The following is a 20,130-nucleotide window of genomic DNA, read 5'->3' as shown; positions in this document are numbered from 1 at the left end:
TTTTAGTAAGTCCTGTGAAAATATGTAGATAATCATCATTCTCATACAATAATATTCAGTACCCTCCCCCAATTTAATCCTGCGTCGATGTTAGTGAACGAATTCTAAGTCAAAAACTATAGCTGATTTCAGAGATCCCCGGGCGGTGTTTGATGCCCCCGAAAGCAAAACAACAAAAAAAGACACCGAATGGAACAAGAAACATAATCTCAAGCGTTTGCCACCCAAGGCACGCACCCCCAATGGGAAAGAAGCTCATATAAAAGTAGATATTCCTCCGAAGGCAGCATTCAGTATCATCTCGAGTGGCAAAACTAGAACAAGTGTGACCCGATCCATCGACCCGAATCTGTGATAAGCTTCCAAATCCAAATCGTTAATCGTACGAAAACGAAGAAAAAATGATGATAAAATTGGTGAGCTTCGGATAGTGCTTCTAACTATTGATTGTTTTGCTTGGTTCGAGAAGAAAAGATAATTTTGCAGAACACAAGGATGTCGATGCGCTAATTGAAACATTAGCTGCGGGAAGATTACTTACAAAAAAAAAAGAAGTGGTTCAATATATAAATTCGAAGGTGTATGTGATAATTTGGCTAATTTGGGATTAACGGACGATGACTTTACCTAGAATTCGTGACACTGCAGCCGTAATCCAAACGAACTAATTTATCAATAGTTTGGCTGTTTGGCTGTGAAATCGTGACTCTAGGGGAAGCAAATTGACTGTCTGTGTGTGTGTACGTGACCATGGTCCGATTATGGGCTAGATATTTTGAAGGAAATTGATTCCCGCAAAAAGAAATAGCAACTGGTATTCTCTTTTGCGCAGTCTACCGGAATTCGTTTCCAAATCCTCAGTTCGTAGTGCACCATCTCTATCCCAAATTTCGTAGAATCGAACATGGGTGATTCTCTTTTTTTCGAATACAAGATCTCGCCGTTTAATGCGATTATAAAATATTTTTGGATTCAAAGAATGGACATACTCCCATGCTGATTATTCAAATTGCAAATTTTAAAACAACCGGATGATTTAAGTGGTCTTTTTTTACGTTCCTATTTTTTATTTGATAATCCAATTTTGAAGGTACACTACTTAAGCTCTAAGATGCAGAGAGCATTTGCTAATTTTAATTAAATATTTACTTAGAACTAGAATAATTTCAATATAATATAATCCTTAAGGCTATCGTCCAGGAACCAAGCGCGCGAGAGGTTTTAGGAAATTTTCAAACAGAGACTTTTGAAAAGCATGTATCTATCAGTAAAAGCAAACTGTCTGAAAAGTTGGAGGATTTTTCGATCAAAAATAGGTCCGAAAAATGTATATTTTTGTGATCTTTCTAAATTATTTCAAAAATTATTGCGATGACATGATGTATTTTTGTCAAATAAAATGGTATTACAATGATTTTTTTTTTACATAAATACGTTTTTTTCTTAAGGCAATTTACATAAGTTTTTCTTCGCCGTAGCATCACTTTTACATAGAGTTCTTATTCTAATATATTACTAATATAGTCACAACGATTTGAGTTTAATAAAACATATTCCTCTTATTTTTTAAATATCATATTAGGTATTTCGTTATTTATTATTAAATCTACTTAAGAACATTATTTGAACCAAACGATTAACTGCTATAAATTATAAAATAGGCAGAAATTTTTATACATTTTGTTGTTGATTTCGTAACCTATTTTGAGTTTGTTTTTATCAGCACATCTTCGTTATTAAAATTTTGCTTTTGGATGAACCAATGGACAGTAGAAGTAAGAACTAACCATCAAAAGGGTCAATTATTATATTGAAACTTCAATTGTCTTTATGAAATGATAAAGAAGTTTCATGTAAGAAAGGTCACGACAAGCAAGAATGTCTCGAACTGAGACATTGGATAGTCTACCTTGGATACGCAAGGAATTTAATAGTTAAGATCTGATATCACGATACTCCACGCATGTCCAAACGACATGATCAATATCGCCACAAGCACAATGATTAGTCTCGGAGAGTCCAATTCGAAGGAGATGTGCATCTAACGTGTAGTGATTGGACATGAGTCTGGACATCACACGAATGAAATCCCTACTCACATCCAGTCCCTTGAACCATGCCTTTGTCGATATTTTAGGAATAATTGAGTGCATCCTCCGCCCCAGATCATCTCTAGCTGGCAAGTGTTCTTTGGCGAGTTGCGCTATAGAATTCGTTGAAAGCAATCGGTCTCTCATAAATTTCACCCTCAATAGCACCACGTTTGGCTAAAATATCGGATCTTTAATTGCTCCATTCCAAGCAATGAGCCGGGACCCAAACTACTGTAATTTGATAATTAATGTTCAATATGTCGTTCAGGGTGTGTTCTATTTTGCCCAAGAAACGTTTGAATTAATGGCTTCAATTGCACTCAGACTATCTGTGAAGAGAAAATAATGGTCTAAAGATAATGTGACGATTACACTCAAACTATAATGAACTGCTGCTAACTCTGCTATATGAACAGATGCAGGTTCTTGAAGCTTAAATGAGACCGAAACATTATTGTTGAATATACCAAACTCAGTAGCCTCTTCAATTCGTGATCCGTCCGTGAAAAACATTTTCTCAGAGTCAATATGCCTGAACTTACTTGTAAATATTTTTGGGATTTCCAACGAGCGTAGGTGTTCCGGGATCCCACGCACTTCGCGCTGCATGGATGTGTCGAAAAATAGAGTTGAGTCAGGGACATGTAGGAAGGTGTCACGGATAGGAATATATCTTGAAAGGTTGATTTCCTGTGACATATGGTTAAAATATACTGTCATAAATCTTGTTTGAAATTGAAGCTCGACAAATTTTTCGAAGTTACTAATAACCAGGGGATTAAGTGTCGTTTACATAGAAATTATACAGGAGCGGACTGAGGCATGAGCCTTGCGGGAGACCCATGTAGCTAATTTTGATTGTTGCCAAATCGCCATGTGCAAAATACATGCATTTCTTTGACAAAAGGTTGTGCAAATAATTATTTATAACCGGTGGAAGTCCATGTTGGTGGAGCTTGTCTGAAAGAACATCAATGGAAGCTAAATCAAATGCTCCTTTAATGTTTAAAAATACAGAGGCCATTTGTTGTTTTTGAGCGAATCCAATTTGGATGTCAGACGAAAGCAATGCAAGGCAATCATTCGTCCCTTTATTTCTTCGGAAGTCAATTTGAGTATCTGACAACAAACCGTCGAAGAATAATTTTTTCGGACAAATTTTCTGATGCAGGACAACATTGCAATGGGTCTATATGAGTTGTAATTGGAAGCTGGTTTCCCCGGCTTTTGAATGGCGATAACTTTCACTTGCCTCCAGTCAGGTGGAACAATATTTTGCTCAAGAAACTTGTTGAACAATTCCAACAAACGTCTTTTTGCGAGGTCGGGCAGATTCTTCACCAAGTTGAATTTAATTCTGTCCAACCCAGGAGCGTTATTGTTACAAGACATGAGTGCTATGGAAAATTCCATCATTGAAAAGGGGCTATCAATGGTACCATTTGTTTGGAGAAGACTCCCTAATGATGCTATGCGTAGGAACAGAATCTGGACAAACTTTCCTCGCAAAATCAAATATCCATCGGTTCGAGTATTCCTCACTCTCATTTCCTACGTTACGATTCCTCATTCGTCTGGCCGTATTCCAAAGAGTGCTCATTGAGGTTTCTCTTGACAAACCTTGCACAAAATGTCTCCAATAGCTGCATTTCTTGACCTGAAGTATGTTCTTGTACTTGGTTTCTAAAACCAAGAATTTTTCAAAATTCTGAGGAGTTCCTCCTCCTCGTTTTAAAAACGTCTTAATAGCATTTTGTTTCGTGTGTTTAGCATCTGAGCACTCCTTGTCCCACCAAGGGTTTGGAGGTCTTCTGTTAGACGATGGACCAAGAAATCGTTTGGTTTGGGCTTGTTCTGCGGCCTCCAGAATCGAACAAACGAGGAAGTCATATTCTTCAAGTGGGGGGAGCTCTTCCATTGAAGTTAAGGCACTTGAAATATTACTTTGGTATTTAATCCAGTCAATATTTTTTGTCACATCATAAAGAATATTAACTGAATTAGCAATGCCTTTGTTACTGCTAATTGAGATGATTATTGGTAAATGATTGCTACCGTGTAAATGAGGAAATACTTTCCAGGTGCAATCTAGTCGAATTGAGGTCGAGCAAAGAGATAAATCTAATGCACTTGGACGTGCAGGAATCAAATCTCCTAAAATCAAATATGGAGTAGGAAGGACTTCGAAAATTTCATTAAGCTGTCGTTGTCCAACTTGAGCTCTTGGAGGAATATATACCGAAGCAATGAAAATGTCATTTCCTTTAATGTTTATTTGACAAGCAACAACTTCTATTCTAGAAGTCGAAGGAATGTTTAATCTATAAAAGGAATAACATTTCTTAATTCCTAAAAGCACTCCACCATATGTGGAATCTCTATCGAGACGTATAATGTTAAAGTCATTAAAATTTAAGGCTATGTTTGATGTAAGCCATGTTTCGCACAAAGCAAACACATCACATTTTTGACTATGCAACAAAACTTAAAATGAATCAAGTTTTGGCATGATGCTTCGACAATTCCACTGCAGAACAGTGATTGAATCATTTGCGGCGGATGATAAATTATCCATCAAATGATACAAAACCTGAAAGAACTGGCCATTGAGCTGATAACTGTTTCAAAAAAGTTTTAGCTATTTGAAGGAATGCCGTTATGATAGTCTTCAGAGGTTCAGAAATATTGAATGCTGCGAAAATCCATTCTACAATTTCCGAAAACTTCAGTAATCCTGATGGTGGCTGTGAAACGGAGCCAGTTACAATGATTATATTCAGACACATTCTTGGGAAAGCTTTTCACGCTTTTTCCATAGAAATTCAATGAATTTTATATAGCCGATTTTGTTGTATTTCGGCGATTTGAAAGCACTAATGGGATAGGAAGTCGTTTTGCAACGATGCCACATCAATTTGCAAACGGAATAAAGCCAGTCTTGTAAAGTTTTTGAAGTTTTCCACAGAATAATGAAAAGAAAGATTTTCACAGCTTTATTCTTCAACCAATCGTGTTTGAAGAGTACATGTCTTTCTAGCTTATGTAATCTCTTACGTGGAATTATAAAAATATAATAAATTTAATTTCAAATAATTTGTTATTTGTAATGTAATTGTAGAATAAGATCAACATGATTACAATGCGAGTCAACATTTTCAATTTGATATACTTTAATCCTGGAGCGCTGCAACCAGCGAAGCAATTTTATGTCCAAGCTTTGCATGAAATTAGCATGCTTGTCGATTTTACACACTCAGAGTGATGCGGATTTGACATCAGTTGACTGTAAAATTGATCTTATTCTGTGAAAAACTTAGACAACTTTACAAAACTGGCTTTATTCGGTTTGTGAATTAAGCTAGCATCGTTGCAAAATAACTTCCAATGAATTTATGTAATTTCACTATCAATCGATTCGAAAATATTTGACTAAAACAAATGAAGCCACGTCGTTTAAGTATTTCAATATTATATCATTGGAAAATCGGTTAGAAGTGATCAATGCTTTCACGAATCAATCGCAGTAGGCCATAATGATGTCATTCTCTCGATCATTTCTCACAGTACGAACTGTCGCACAAAGTAAAGCCTTGGTATTACATTCCTGTGGCGGAATTTGACCATCTGTTTCAAAACACTTCGCAGCCGATTCAGAGTGTACAGAACCATTGCATGGCTGGTGCTACGATTCTACTGACACTACGAATCCTTCCAGGTCGGGGCTCGAACATACGACAATATATGCTCCCTCACATATGTATTTTACTCCGTCAACGGTTGCCCGTTTGTGAGAAAGAATCCTGGCAAGATTCCGGTAGCTGTCAAAATGCAGGCTAAATTGCGCCAATCTCTTACCACGGCATATCTTGCAAGATCGTTCTTCCTTCTTTTCTTCTGGTCGACTTCATTTGATATTTGTCAATCCTGCATGTACATCCAGAAATGAAAACGAGTCTTGAGACCAGGTAAACTGGATGAAAATACTGGTATATTAAGAGAAGAAGCTTTGCATACCATGTTTGGTAGTGCAAAAGCAATGTTATTACCCATCATTTATATTTCTGAAATATGATAAAAATAAATAAACCAAAGGTGCTAAAAATGTAGAACCGATTTTAAACGGTTTTGCCAGTCTTGTATGGAAAGAATCCGACAGAAACCAAACCGTCAGTAATCGCTAGGTGAAATTCTCTGCCGGAAGTGGTTATTGCATTGTTGGCAGACTCTTGCCGGAGTTCTGCTAACCTTCTTTTGAATATATTTGCTCAAAGAATGAAATGAAAATTTGGTTGAGACTCGAACTTTTGATTTTGTTATGACATTCCGTCTAGTCAGACGATATTCTCCTAAATCACACAGTAATTAGTATTTAACTATTCTAACCCAGCAACGATCATTTCCGTTTCAGTTCGTAACTCTCACGGCTCTGCTAGCGCTGACCGTGGCGGCTCCAGCTGTGGACGATGCCAGCGCGACCATTCTGACGCAGGAGAACTCGCTCGAACCGGACGGAAAATACGCATGGAAATTCTCCACCAGTAACGGAATCCAGGCGGAGGAAAGTGGACAGGGAGGTCAATCGGTGCAAGGGTCAGCCTCGTGGGTCGGTGATGATGGTGTTCCGATAGTGCTGACCTACACGGCCGACGAGAATGGGTACCACCCTCAAGGTGTCCATCTGCCGACACCACCACCCATTCCGGATTACATCCTGCGTGCCCTGAAGTACATCGAAGCTCACTCGCAGAACAATTAGCGGTCTTCCGTGATGCCACCATCGTAGAACACCAAAAACATTATCTCACTTTGATAAATATTTCAAATCAACAAACATACCTCATAGTAGAAACTGCCAAGGATAGCATAGCCATAACAAAGAAGGAAGAAACAAAAATAATATGTTAATAAAGCAATAAAACGGTGAAAATGACAATAAAAAATCCAAAGCTGGTTGCCTTTTGTTTCGATCGAGCGGAAGCGCTCATTAACGTTCTCATTTTGATGAACCCAAATTTTGGCAGACATGTTTTGACATCGCAGAACATATGGGAAAGAAATCCTGTTTCTTTATTTTCCATTTTCGAATGACAGATGAACTCCAAAGTTTTCCAAAGCACGCGTCAACGATATTCATTCCGAAGTGCGTTTCACACAAAACCCATCAACTATGTCGATGACGACAAGTTAACGCTTCGTGTGATCGGCGCTGAAAGCAGTTTCGTTAATCCGATGGGAAAGTGAACAGCGTGAGCATCAATCTAAATGTGATTGTGATTCTTATCTTGCCTAAAGTAGCCATCAACCGGTGTCATTATGCGTGATGGGAAAATTATTCAAATTATGATGATCATCATTGATTCATCGCAGTCGGTGCCGGGCATTCATATTTCACGGGGACTCTTGAAATGATTTTAGTTCAATAGGCTGAAATTGATTCTAAACTTCAGAGCTTTTGGTTCCTATTCAACTTTATCCGTGAGAAAAAAACGTCTATAATCCACTTAACAGTAGTATATTTCACCCAAAATATGATTTTGTGTTATTGCACGGTACTGAACCGCTACAAAATTATGCCTACAAAAGTAGTAGAAGGAATCCAATCCACATTGGAGCTACCGTAAAATGCAAGCTTCCAACTGTCGGAGGTTTTGCGTTATTCACTGTCAATAGAAAATATGCCGAAAACGATTGAATGTGGTCTTTCGTACATATCTTATATCGTACATACATTCTTAGACCAGCAGCAAACGAAATTGAAATCTCACTAAAGCAGCGAATGTAAAACTGGGTAACGAACCCCGGTGGGACCTTGTTCGTATGCTGACAGGGAAGGGGGGGGGGGGGGGGGCTTGCTTTCTCTTTACAGAGAGCAAGCCTACCCGAGCGTCTGTTGGGGCGGCTCGAAACAGCGCCGGTTCTCCATGTTAGGAGCGGCTGATTACCGTCCTTGTGTCAGTGTGGGACTCTAAACAGTGCTGACACGATGGCCCTCCGGCGAGACAGGAGGTTGGTGCAGTCCTAACAAGCCGCCCGGAAAACACTTGTAATGAATAATCAGGATATAAGTACGACTCGGAATAATCGGCAAAGACCTACGCGACGAAATAAGGACTACGATTGGAAGCTTGGCACATGGAACTGCAAATCGCTTGGCTTCGATGTCGTAGCACTGCAGGAACTTTGTTGGACGGGACAGAAGGTGTGGAAAAGTGGGCATCGAGCGGCAACCTTCTACCAGAGCTGTGGCACAACCAACGTTCTAGGAACGGGATTTGTAGTGTTGGGCAAGATGCGCCAGCGCGTGATTGGGTGGCAGCCAATCAGTGATAGAATGTGCGTATTGAAGATCAAGGGCCGTTTCTTCAATTACAGCATCATCAACGTGCACTGCCCACATGAGACGAGACTCGACGACGAGAAGGAAGCATTTTACGCGCAGCTGGAACGAACCTACGACAGCTGTCCACGGCGGGAATGTCTGCATAATGTGCACTTAGTCAGAAGTAATAAGCTTAAGAGAAAAGGGTATACACTCTCCCCTACTTTTTATCACAGATGGTAAACATTTTTTTCATCTTGAAACACAGTTTATTATTTAGCAGCTCAGCCTGGCAGCCGTCTGGAGATCGTAGTTGCCTAGGTTAACAACGATCCGTGCGGACCGTGATCGTCTAAGTTTTGTTGTTGGCATTAAAAATGCCTTACTCTTCACTATATGGGGCCGGGTGTCAATTAAAAGTTTCAAAAATAGTCGCGTAACCTTTTTGTGTCATAATTTTGAACGTTAATAACTCGGTCATTTGTTGATGGATTGTTTTAATTTAACAACCAATCGATTCGGAAACTTTTAAATTAAACATGTATGACGACGTCGTTTCAGTATTTCAATAGCATGCTATTGAAAAAATGGTTGGAATCGACCTATGTTTTCATCCACCAATCCCTGTTGTACAAAATGACGTCAACTTCTTGTTCGGCATAGGAGGCTTTGCGTCATGCATAAAAAACACCGCATCGTTATGCGTAGTATGAAGAGAAATCTATAAATATAGGCTGCACAATATTTCTTTGCCTAGTTGATGTTTGACTGTTAATGAAACAAGTAGCTTATCCAGTGAGCTGATGACTGAATTGTATATGCGTTCACTTGCTGGATTGTCGCTTTTGCATTATGTGTTGATGAAATTTCCTGTTGTCTGCGCAACACCGTGTTTGCTTGAGTATCTTATATATCATCTAGCTATTGAAGAACCGAATCAGCGTGGTTATTGGTTCTTTTGAAATATCCCATGTTTTTAGTAAATTTTTGGTCGATTTTGCCATTAAAAATTCCTTACTCGTCGCTATACGGGGCTGGGTGTTAATTTAAAACATGCAAAACATTTTTCTGTCATAATTTTGAACGCTTATAATTCAGTCATTTGTTGATGAATTTATATAATTCAACAACCCATCGATTCGGAAACATTTAACTAAAACTTATGAGATAACGTCATTTGAATATTTAAATTACATACCATTGAAAAATTGGTTTGAATTGAGTATTTTATGTTGGTTCTCTGGTAACTATCAGGCCAATTTAGAATTATCGGCAATAGATTTTTCGGATCTAATTTGCAGCGCTTGTTCCTCGATGATTTGTTAATGGATTTTCCTAATTTAAATGATTCCAAAGCTTCAATATTGTAAGCTTAAAAATGTTTTAATTTGTCAACGGATCGGTTAGCATACTTAAATCTCCATTCCCGTACGAACAAAACGTGACAATGTGACTGAGCAAGTTGTTGTTCCACCAGAAATTGAACGCTTAAAAAGATTCAAAATTAAATTCTGAAAGTTATTTAAAAGCGGTCTCCTCGGTTTGGTAGTATAAATGAGATCCACAGGCTCACATATACAGTACAATTAGATGCAATATCGTATAGTTCCAAAGATAAACCAAAGGTAAGTTTACTTGCGATTTTACATGTATCGTTTGAATAGGAACCCTCGTAGAATTTGGTTAACCGCTAGTTTCAGTTCAATTATTATTTGCTTCAAAACACGCATTGTAACTATGACAATGTTCATTCATGTGTTAATAACATCAAGTTACAATATGAACAAAATTTCGGAATTTCGTTTCGTATCCATTCCGTATATTCCTAATATGCCAAAGCGAAAATCAATTTAAGTAATAAAATATATTATGCGGACTATTTCACATGTTTTCTTCCTCGTATTGTTCCCATATTATTTACCGACACTTTGCGAAGATTATCGACGATTTTGAAGAAGGATTAATAAAATTACACTATTACTGAGTGTAAACTCCAACACAACATTTTTCGTTAAAATATATAAAATCTTCTCTTGGATCGATTAACTGTTTATAAAATTAATAAGTTTGTACGTTTCTCGAAAATTATTATCATAAAATAAAATAGTTTTATTTGTTCAGGTTCAAATCTTTAGGTTGTTTGTAACTAAAATTGAGATTTCGAGTAACTTTGAATTCATCATAATTGACTTCTAGTTGAAGCACGTTATTCAAAAACTTAACAATGTAAAAATTTGTGGAAAGGGATCAAAATTGAATAGAATCAATTATCAAGAAAGAATCTAATTATCAATTTTATCATTCGTTAACAATCTAAGCGCTTAAACTAGAGCAAGTTTGTAATTAGTCAATTGAATAAGTTTTTAGTATAGTGTATCATCATCATTATCATCTTTATTTTCGTATTTATTATGGGAACCCTAGAAACATTTCATTTTTAATGTTATTGTGCTCTGTCGTGTCTTGAATACAACCCTCTAATTTTGTTGTTTTCCAACTGGGTTGGATCTCTCCAGAATGATCACCGGGTTTCAAATCTGACATCAAGTTTTCACAACACCGTCTCTTGGCACAACTCGTTGACCGAATATACCACAATTACTATGTATAACCCGCTAAAAACATATATTTGTAAAATATAATTAAAAGCATCCTAGTGGTATACTATGTAATTATATGAAAATCCCCTTGGCATCTTGGAGATAACAATGCAATGTTCCTTAATAAACATATTTTGAAAAAATAACTGTTTTTTATTGACGTTCATTTCTTGTGATCATTTCAATTTAATTAACTCACTAGGATTTTTAGTCCCCCGTCATCTCCTACCTACGACTGCTTCGGTTCAGGAATGGATGGTCAGGAAATACAAATTCTCTATTTAAAAAATGCGATTTCGTCGATTGCTCGAAATCAGTATTGGCTATTGTGATATTTTCAACTGCAATCTCTGGAAGCTCAGTTGAATTCTCCAATGCATCCCGTTGAGGCACTTCCACCTTCCAAATAATCTTTTCCATCCAATCCAAATGATGCGCCACCCGAGCGTACAGATCGAGAGGCTCCGTTCTGGTCAAAATATCCGTGGAAGTAGCTATTTGTATACCCAACAGATTAAACATACAAGTTCGGGTGCTCATCGTTTGCAGCGCAGCCCCCGGAAGTCGCTCACTTTCGGTTCGTTCGGGATCGTTATTGAGCACACATATTTCGCCGTCAGAAATACTATCACGATACTTGGGAATCAGCAAATTACACTGACCTTTGGCGACCACTCGATTCTCTACACTTTCTATAAATTCTTGCCCTTCGCCTGTTTTGAAACAAAGAGGAATTTTAATTCGTTTGACACATGTTAAATTAAGAAAATTTTACCGGCTCCGACATGTCCCGTCACAAGTAAAGTTTCGTACAAATTTTCCGTCCAATTATTAGCCAAGCAAGTCGGTAGAATTGAAGGCGATAAACTAACCGTTCCGTTTAGCTTGATCAGCGCGAGATCGTGTTGAATATTTCTAGTTTTGTACTCCGGATGACAAGTTATGTTTTCAATATTGTATGAAGAAAATCCTATACGGACCATTTCCGGTACGAAACTTCCGCTGGAATAACATTCAAAATTTTAAACTAGATCTTCAGTGAAGTATAAGAATTCTGTTTACTCACCGACTGCAATGACACGGAAATAGAACATAGCTCTCACTAACGATAATTCCAGAGCATACCGTAAGGTCTCCCTCGTATACGATCGTAACCTATCGAATAGCAGGTTAATTTACAGAAAGAACATATTTTATTTCATCATATTTACCGAATGAGGACTCCGGGAGTTGTAGCAAATCCCGTTACCTCGCTTTTTTGCAATGCCCCGGTACCTGTCGCATTCTGAAAAAAAAAAAACAATCCTAATGAACAACGAAAATTTAACTGCCCCACCAACTGACAAACCAATTTCACTGATTCGCTTTGGTGCTGTTCTCAAAACGTTGCCATCCGTGGTGGTTAGATTTTTAATCCACTGCAGATAACAACCAACATTTGCGAAAACAATATATTTCGAAGTATCACAGTTACTTTTTTCATCCATGCCGGAAAATGAAACAATTCCTTTCAGGACGAATCGATCTCCTTCACTGAAGTACATACCGCCACCACTGTCTCCTTTGCAGACACTCGTTCCTGTAACAAATGTGGACTCGAAATTTTGATTCGAAATATCCATTCAATCTCACCATTCCGGTCGCCTGCGCAGAACACTGCTGGGTTCAAAAATCGTCCAAACAGCACCGGATCATTCTCCAGACACTGTAGGTGACTTACGACGGGCATCTGTGCGGTTCGCAGTAGCCGAGGAAGTGTCCCGTTTTCTAACTGACCCCACCCGGTAATCCAACCTCGATTCCCGTCCAATGACGGAGGGTTCTTTCCGGTCCAGGCGTCCAAACATATCGGAATCACGTAATCGGAATACTGAACAACCGAACTCAGTACGAGTAAGGTAATATCGTTCCGGTTGAGTTCGAATTCCGGATGCATGTGCACCTCGCTGACATTCATCACTTGAACGTGTATCGGCTGCTCCCGTAGATCGTGCTGTCCAAGATGTACCAGCAGTTCGACGGCTTTCATCGGATACCCGTTGGATCGGACGATGCAGTGTGCGGACGTTAGAACGTGACGTTCGTCGATCAAAGTACCACCACACCGGTAAGCCCTGCCGTTGGAGCTTCTATGAAAAAGGGCCACATGCCATGGCCACTGTCCCAGTTCGGCTATCCATCCATGGTGCACCAGTTGAACTCCAAACCGCTTGCGAATTCCACACTGATACAGAGCATTGATCGAGACAGCTTCCAGCAACGGGAGCACGGAAATGATCACCAGCAGCACAACTTTCACGATCATTGTGTTGAATCGTACTAATCTACTTAGTTCCTATGACGTACGGAAACTGACAAGGTTTGCAATCGGAATGCTGGCGCTGATAACGGAACGCATTCGTATGATCGTAGGTGGTTGCAAAAATAATATTTTTTGTTATTGTTTATAACATCTTGGGAATACTTGTCGAAGGTAATCAGACGGTGAATCATCGTCATGCACTTCTACAACTCTGTTCATTTCACTTTTAAAATCAAATGATTTTCTGGGAATATGATTTGGTTGAAGAATCGTGGTTTTTATATTATAACAAACATCAACGAACCAGTAACACCACCGAAAGGAATTGGGAACTCGATCACCAATTAAACGATTGCCACTACTAAGCACAAAACATCATTATTGCAATGATCCGACTGCCTCCGCAATTCGAATGGAATAGAGAGACTATATTGCTAAGCTGCAAACGTAATTATAACTGATCTGCTCGACAGCACTGACTGCTTCACGAGCTAAGTGTGAACTGTTCTCAACCCTTGATTGTTGAGAACTGTAATATCTCTTTGCAACGTGGATATCGTGAATACCTATTATTATTCAGTTATTATTCACAGCAAAACAATAAGCGCCTGAGCATCGTAACTATGAGTGGTGACTGAGATATTGGGCCGTGTGATGTGATGTGATGTGAAGTGAAGCCACCATCAGTTCAAGGACTTGCCAGTGGATGCGGGTAGACTTACAGTAGCCCCGATATGACTCATCCATTCACCTTCTTACTATAGCTGTTACCGAAAAGCGAACAAAAAGGGTTGGGCGGATACGTAAGTAGAGTCACTTACTCGTATTCCGCGGAAATAGAAGATGCTCTTCTAACCATAATATCCAGTGCATGGATGAAGCATATCGCTATACAACCCCGCTATGAACCCGCCTGATGGTTTGTTTGAGAAGGGCGCGTCAGACTCATGTCAAACCTTCAGAAGGAAACAAGTTTCCTTCAAGTGACTGATATGTTGCGATATGCTATGATATTATATTACTTGAATTTATATCGAAATATTATATTATCAACGCATTCCATAGACCATTTGTCACCACAGACACACGTGTAGGTATGAAACAGGAACCAGTGAGAACCAAGCTCACCTTGTGACGATCTTGATATTTAGTTAAAAGTTACTTTAAAAATGATAACTTATAAGGAAAACAAATTTATATTTTGCGCAGAGGTATGTAATACTACTCATAATAAACCCTATAATATAATATAATATAATATAATACAACATAATGCAATACAATATAATGTGATATAATGCAATGCAGTATAATACCATACAACATAGTATATAATAACATAAAATAGTGTAAGACGATAATATATGAAATAATATGCTATGATACAATATAACAGGTAATGTCGCAGTGTAAGTTACGCTCTTCTAATAATAATAATAATAATAATAATAATAATAATTAAAATAATAATAATAATACATGATGTAATAAACAACAGAATTATATGTTGTAATATACTATGATAAACACTGCATTTTACGATGGGCTTCAACCTACAAGCCATTTCGCACCCTCTCATTCTGCTACTAACGCAGAAGGCGATAGCACCCAGTCGACGCCGTTCTATTGACCAAATGTCATCATAGACGCTCGGGGAGGCATGAGATAGGGACTTGTGAGGACTTAGTTATCTCACCATTTGACGACCGGAGACTGAGATATTGGGCCGTATGAATAAAATGTAAAATAGAAGAAAGTAAGCTAATTGGTCGATAACTTGATGCTTCTGCTGGGTTTTTAACAGGTTTGAGGATAGGAATTACTTTAGCGTTTTTCCATTTTTTTGGGAAGTAAGCTAATGAAAAGCACTTGTCGAAAATTTTAACCAAGAGTCTCAAGGCAACATCGGGAAAATTTTAATTAGGAATATTAAAGATTCCAACATTACCAGGAGCCTTCATGTTTTTAAGTTTCCTAATAATTGACTTAATTTCATCAAAATTCGTCTCAATAATGTCATTTGGTAATAACACTTGAACGATTTGTTTTAGTCTTTGTTAAGACGTAGAGCCGTCTTGAGCTAGTTTTAATATGATCAGTATCTAACGGGGAAACAGATTGAAAAACTGACATGTGAAAACAATGATGTAATGAAAACCGCGAAAATGTTACCGCATAGACGGGACTCGAACCCGTAGCTAACTCCTAACCGGGGAAATTGTTTTACCAATTAAACTACCCTGCATATGAAAACACATGAAGAGAAAGCCCAATTGATTGGACGAAAACTAAGCATGCTTCGCTGTACTTAGCCACCACGGTATTCACTTACAGTCCCGTATCGACGGAAACAAATTCAACAGAAACACATACAATGATTACGAGTCGATACTGATTCGAGACTTTTGTTTTTTTTTTGTCTATTTCTCTTTTTTTTTGTCTATGTGTTTCTGTTGAATTTGTTTCCGTCGATACGGGACTGTAAGTGAATACCGTGGTGGCTAAGTACAGCGAAGCATGCTTAGTTTTCGTCCAATCAATTGGGCTTTCTCTTCATGTGTTTTCATATGCAGGGTAGTTTAATTGGTAAAACAATTTCCCCGGTTAGGAGTTAGCTACGGGTTCGAGTCCCGTCTCTGCGGTAACATTTTCGCGGTTTTCATTACATCATTGTTTTCACATGTCAGTTTTCCAATCTGTTTCCCCGTTAGATACTGATCATATTAATAACACTTGAGTTGAAATATGATCATATTTCAGTGAGACTTCATTTTCAATAGGACTCACAACGTTCAAAGTAAAATTTTGGACACTCTCGAACTGCTGAGCAAGTTTTTTAATTTTTCCGTCTGTTGTAAGAAGTAATTGATCATAGCAGGATCACGAGAACGTTGATATTATCGTCGACGAACATTCTTCAACCGAACGAGCAGTTGAAGATTGTCATTGATGATAGGAGAATTTAATTTAGTTTGAGCTTTGAGAACTGAAAGATTTCTAGCTTCGATAATGTAATGATTCAAATTATCTATTGCGGTGTCAATGTCTGCAGAATTTTGTAGAATAATTTCATGATCCACATAATTTTCAATGTGGGATCTGTATTTAAAATAATTAGTTCTATGATAGTTGAATATAGAACTCACTAGATTAATTATAGCTTCGTTGGAAAGTCTGAATGTTACAGGAAGATGATCTGAGTCAAAGTCAGCATGTGTAATCGGTTCACTACAAATGTGACTTTGATCTGTTAGAACCAGATCAATTGTAGAGGAGTAATATCAGTTCTGTTTTGCGATGCTGTCTCTTTTGTACTAGTTCCGGTTAATCGTTTACTGTTTTATTGCAGGTAGTAGCTTAGAATGTTTCTATATTTCCTATGTTTGTCCGTTCTACATATTTAGTATGCAACTTGAAATGTGGTTTCAACATCCAACATTTATGTCATTCATCGTAAGTCCAATGAAGGCATGTTCAGCTACTTTGGACTTGAAATACTATGGCAATCACTTTCCCAATACAGCATTTTTTTCCCAGCGGTAGGGTAAGCATTCTATGAATCATTTTGTGAAAAGCTGCCATTTCATTCTGATGATTTGAAATATAAGGTATAATTCTCTCCGTATTGGTTGGCTTCCTATAAATTTGAAAAGATAGGTTTGCCGCCTTCGTCATGATGAGAATGTCTAAGAATAGTAAGCTTCTGTTATTATTTTCTTCACAAGTGAATTTCAAGCTAGTTAGGCTACCCCGTTTTATGATGCAGAATATATCACCAAAACCAGCGATTAGGTAAAAATCCTTGTTTCGCTAATTTTTCTTCAAGGTTCGCCATAAACAATTTACACAAGAAAGCGGGAGAGAGGATTATCCATCGGGGCTCCCTGTAATTGTTCATAGAACTCTAAATTTGAAGCAATTCACGTCCATGCAAAGACAAGTTAGGTTGAGATTAGCTCTCACTTTACTTTTCCATAAACTACTGGTGTATTGCTGAAATAATCAATCTTCTAACAGGTTGATGGAGTCTTTTACGAGTACTATAGGGGCCATTTACGATTTTGCGGGTTATCTGGGCATTATATTCTTCTTTGTCCAGAATAACCAATTTATTTCCATTATCAGCCTTTATATGGAATGAATTCCGCAAAGTATGAACTGTCATTTAGATTTTTTTTTGAATATGTGTGTGTCATGTCGGTTTTGAATGCAATCAGTAAGAATGTTTTAACTCGTAGTTTGAGGCTTTTTCTAAATGTAAAAACTTCGTAAGCTTTCATTTTTATCGTGAATGTATTGGTAAAAATAAGAATTATAACGAATCGCCTTGAAATAAATGCGGTTTTTGCGAAAGTTTTCATGATTTATAATAATAAATTTTTGTGAGTTATCGTCATTTTTTGTAGTTTTGTGCATACGTTCTGAAAATGAATCCTAAAAACCAATCATATTTCCTCGTTGTTGTGTTTCATAGTTAATTCGATGTCAAATAGTTCACAACAAATGCGTAAATAAATGTACTTTAGAACCATGAAATTTGCTCTGAAGGGAATTGTCGTTCAATGAACACAAACACACAGAACTAGATTTATGAAAGAATTGAAATGACAATAATGATTTAAAGAGAACGTTTGAAAGTAGTATTGAGGGATTTCTAGTTCAGTTGTTAGTACAGGTAAAAGGTTTTATAGAAGCTTTGAAAACTATCCCCCACTGAACAAAAAAAAGGTCATTCAGTTTGTTAGGGGCACACAAATAAATCTTGCCCCCGGGCCCATTAAAACGTAAAAGATTCGCTGGTTTTCAGTGAATTTCATAAACTTTTTACCGTTTTCTGTATTGCTTGCGCGCAGCTGTTTCATATTGTGGTGGTGTGAGAAATGCACGGTGGGTTTGATGGCATTATATCGCGAGTAAAAATTTCATATAACATTAACACAAAGAAAAATTAGAATATTACAACCCTTTACTTATTCGAAGATGACAATGAATTGGAATGCAATATATCGACAGTCAGTAATCCAGTAATTTCTTATTTCAACAGTTTTAAAATTGATAATGAAATTGAATACTTTCACGTACATGAATGATTTCTTATCCTAAATCGTTTTTTAGAAAAAGAATCTATGCTTGCTACTAAACTCAGGCATATACATTACTAGCAAGTTTGTCAATACACATACATATAACTTCAGAAAACTATCGACTGGATTCTTTAAAACTACTTTGTGGTGATCGGATTTTCAGTCACTATTGGATAAAAACGAATATTTTTGTATGAACACCTAGCGCTATTGATTGGCGTTTCTTCAGAGGAAATCGATAATCTGTTTTTTCCCCTGAAGGAGACTCAAATAAAAATTTGGGTGTTAAAGCAAAAATATTCTTTTCAATCCTCTAGTGACTGAAAAGCCAATCGATTGAATTGAATTGAATGATTTTAGTTTTCTTTATTAAATAGACTTTTAACCGGAGGCTGGTTCGTCTCTGGTATTTGATATATTATAATAACAAATCAAGTTCCCATTTGCTAGATTTGTCAAGCAATAAACAAAAAGGATATTAATCTGGAGCTCGCTTGCCAACATGCGGTTTTGATATCATCTGCAGCGATGCCAGATAGTAGTAGTGTCACTTACGTAGATTGGCATTTTTCTCGGAAGCTCTAGCAGTGGAAAGCTTTTATTTTTGCTCGCCAGACAAAACTTGTGCCCATCCCCATAGATTTTGTCTACGGATCCATATGTCCGTAGAAAATTTACGGAGATTCCCTTAGATCTGACATCGCTGATCATCTGTCCACCTTGGTACCAAAAGGTAGCGTACAGTTATCACATATTGCATTGTGAATATGTCAAGCACAAATTCACCACATTTATTAGCCTAAAGGTATGCAACAGGTTGTAAATGATAGCCAGGAAAGAACGTTACCGAAAAGAAACGTAACGAAATTAGTTGTATTTTTCGAACATCTCGAAAGTGAACCGCTTTGTCGCAGTGGTAAACGGAAGACTTCAATTCACTGATTAGAGCAAGCGACGAACCGTAATATACGTTCAGTCGTTCTAAACGTTGGTTGTTTAGACGGGATGCTGGAGACAATGTTTTACGATTCTTTCGCTTTTCAGTGATACTAGCGATTTATGTGCCTTAGGTTGTACATTAGTGAAATACTCATGGTTGTGTAACATTTTTGGAATTTGTAATTGCACGATGTCTTTTCCGTTGGCTCTTGTGCGGGATCAGATTCTTCTCGTACATCGAAAACTGAAATTTAATCGTGTCATAATGGTATTCCTTAATCAATATTAATGATCTGCCACCATGCTCAGAAGGAGTCAAAGATCAACTAGTGACCTTATACATTTGGAAACCGTGAAATATCACACCTAAAATGTGGTTGGATTATCATTCATAATTTAAAAACAACGTTCACCATTTATTTCCATATCACAAGAGCTTGATTAAAAACATATTTTCGTTCATTTTCTATAGTCATAGTCATAACCTTATGGTAGTTTGAATATTATTAGACCGTACACACTCAGAAAAAAATAATGAAAATTACACGACATGTAATTCAATGATACTTCGAAATAGATTGCTTTGATTTTCGAATTGCTTTGATTTTTCAATGAACTATGCAACAAATTTTAATTTACGCTTAGTTTTACTTTTATTAGTATATTTAAAAGTTCTGAGAAATAACTTAATATCCAATTTCCTGCTCCAAATATGTGCATGAAAATAGATGTAAATATTTTTATCTGTGCAGGTTAAAATATTTTGTGAATTTATCTAATTTCATGCACATAA

At 37.4% G+C, this 20,130-nt stretch overlaps 2 protein-coding genes across 2 annotated transcripts; one reads left to right on the top strand and one right to left on the bottom strand.

The window, feature by feature from the left end:
• The first annotated feature begins 310 nt into the window (after window positions 1–310).
• Window positions 311–6,956, top strand: LOC131436950 (pupal cuticle protein Edg-78E-like). Its single transcript, XM_058605953.1, has 2 exons — window positions 311–416; window positions 6,502–6,956. Exons 1-2 carry the CDS (start codon window positions 402–404, stop codon window positions 6,847–6,849), a joined length of 363 nt encoding a protein of 120 aa, XP_058461936.1. The 5' UTR covers window positions 311–401; the 3' UTR covers window positions 6,850–6,956.
• A 3,823-nt stretch (window positions 6,957–10,779) lies between these two features.
• On the bottom strand, window positions 10,780–13,793 carry LOC131438466 (polyserase-2-like). Its single transcript, XM_058608520.1, has 6 exons — window positions 12,645–13,793; window positions 12,361–12,591; window positions 12,224–12,297; window positions 12,079–12,167; window positions 11,788–12,014; window positions 10,780–11,725 (listed from the first exon to the last, which is right to left on the bottom strand). The coding sequence occupies exons 1-6, from the start codon at window positions 13,315–13,317 to the stop codon at window positions 11,238–11,240; spliced, it is 1,782 nt and encodes a 593-aa protein (XP_058464503.1). The 5' UTR covers window positions 13,318–13,793; the 3' UTR covers window positions 10,780–11,237.
• Window positions 13,794–20,130: the final 6,337 nt, after the last annotated feature.

This window comes from Malaya genurostris, chromosome 3 (genome assembly GCF_030247185.1).
Source record: "Malaya genurostris strain Urasoe2022 chromosome 3, Malgen_1.1, whole genome shotgun sequence".
Lineage (NCBI taxonomy): Eukaryota > Metazoa > Arthropoda > Insecta > Diptera > Culicidae > Malaya > Malaya genurostris.
Note: the sequence above shows the minus strand (reverse complement) of the source record. Positions and strands in the feature narration are given on the sequence as shown.

What these genes read in the sequence shown, in the direction of transcription:
- LOC131438466 (XM_058608520.1), bottom strand. Translation starts at nt 13,317, where the DNA reads ATGATCGTGAAAGTTGTGCTGCTGGTGATCATTTCCGTGCTCCCGTTG. An exon ending in ACTCCCGGAGTCCTCATTCG is followed by an intron (nt 12,168 to 12,223) that starts GTAAATATGATG and finishes GCTATTCGATAG; the next exon opens with GTTACGATCGTATACGAGGG. An exon ending in GACGGGACATGTCGGAGCCG is followed by an intron (nt 11,726 to 11,787) that starts GTAAAATTTTCT and finishes GTTTCAAAACAG; the next exon opens with GCGAAGGGCAAGAATTTATA.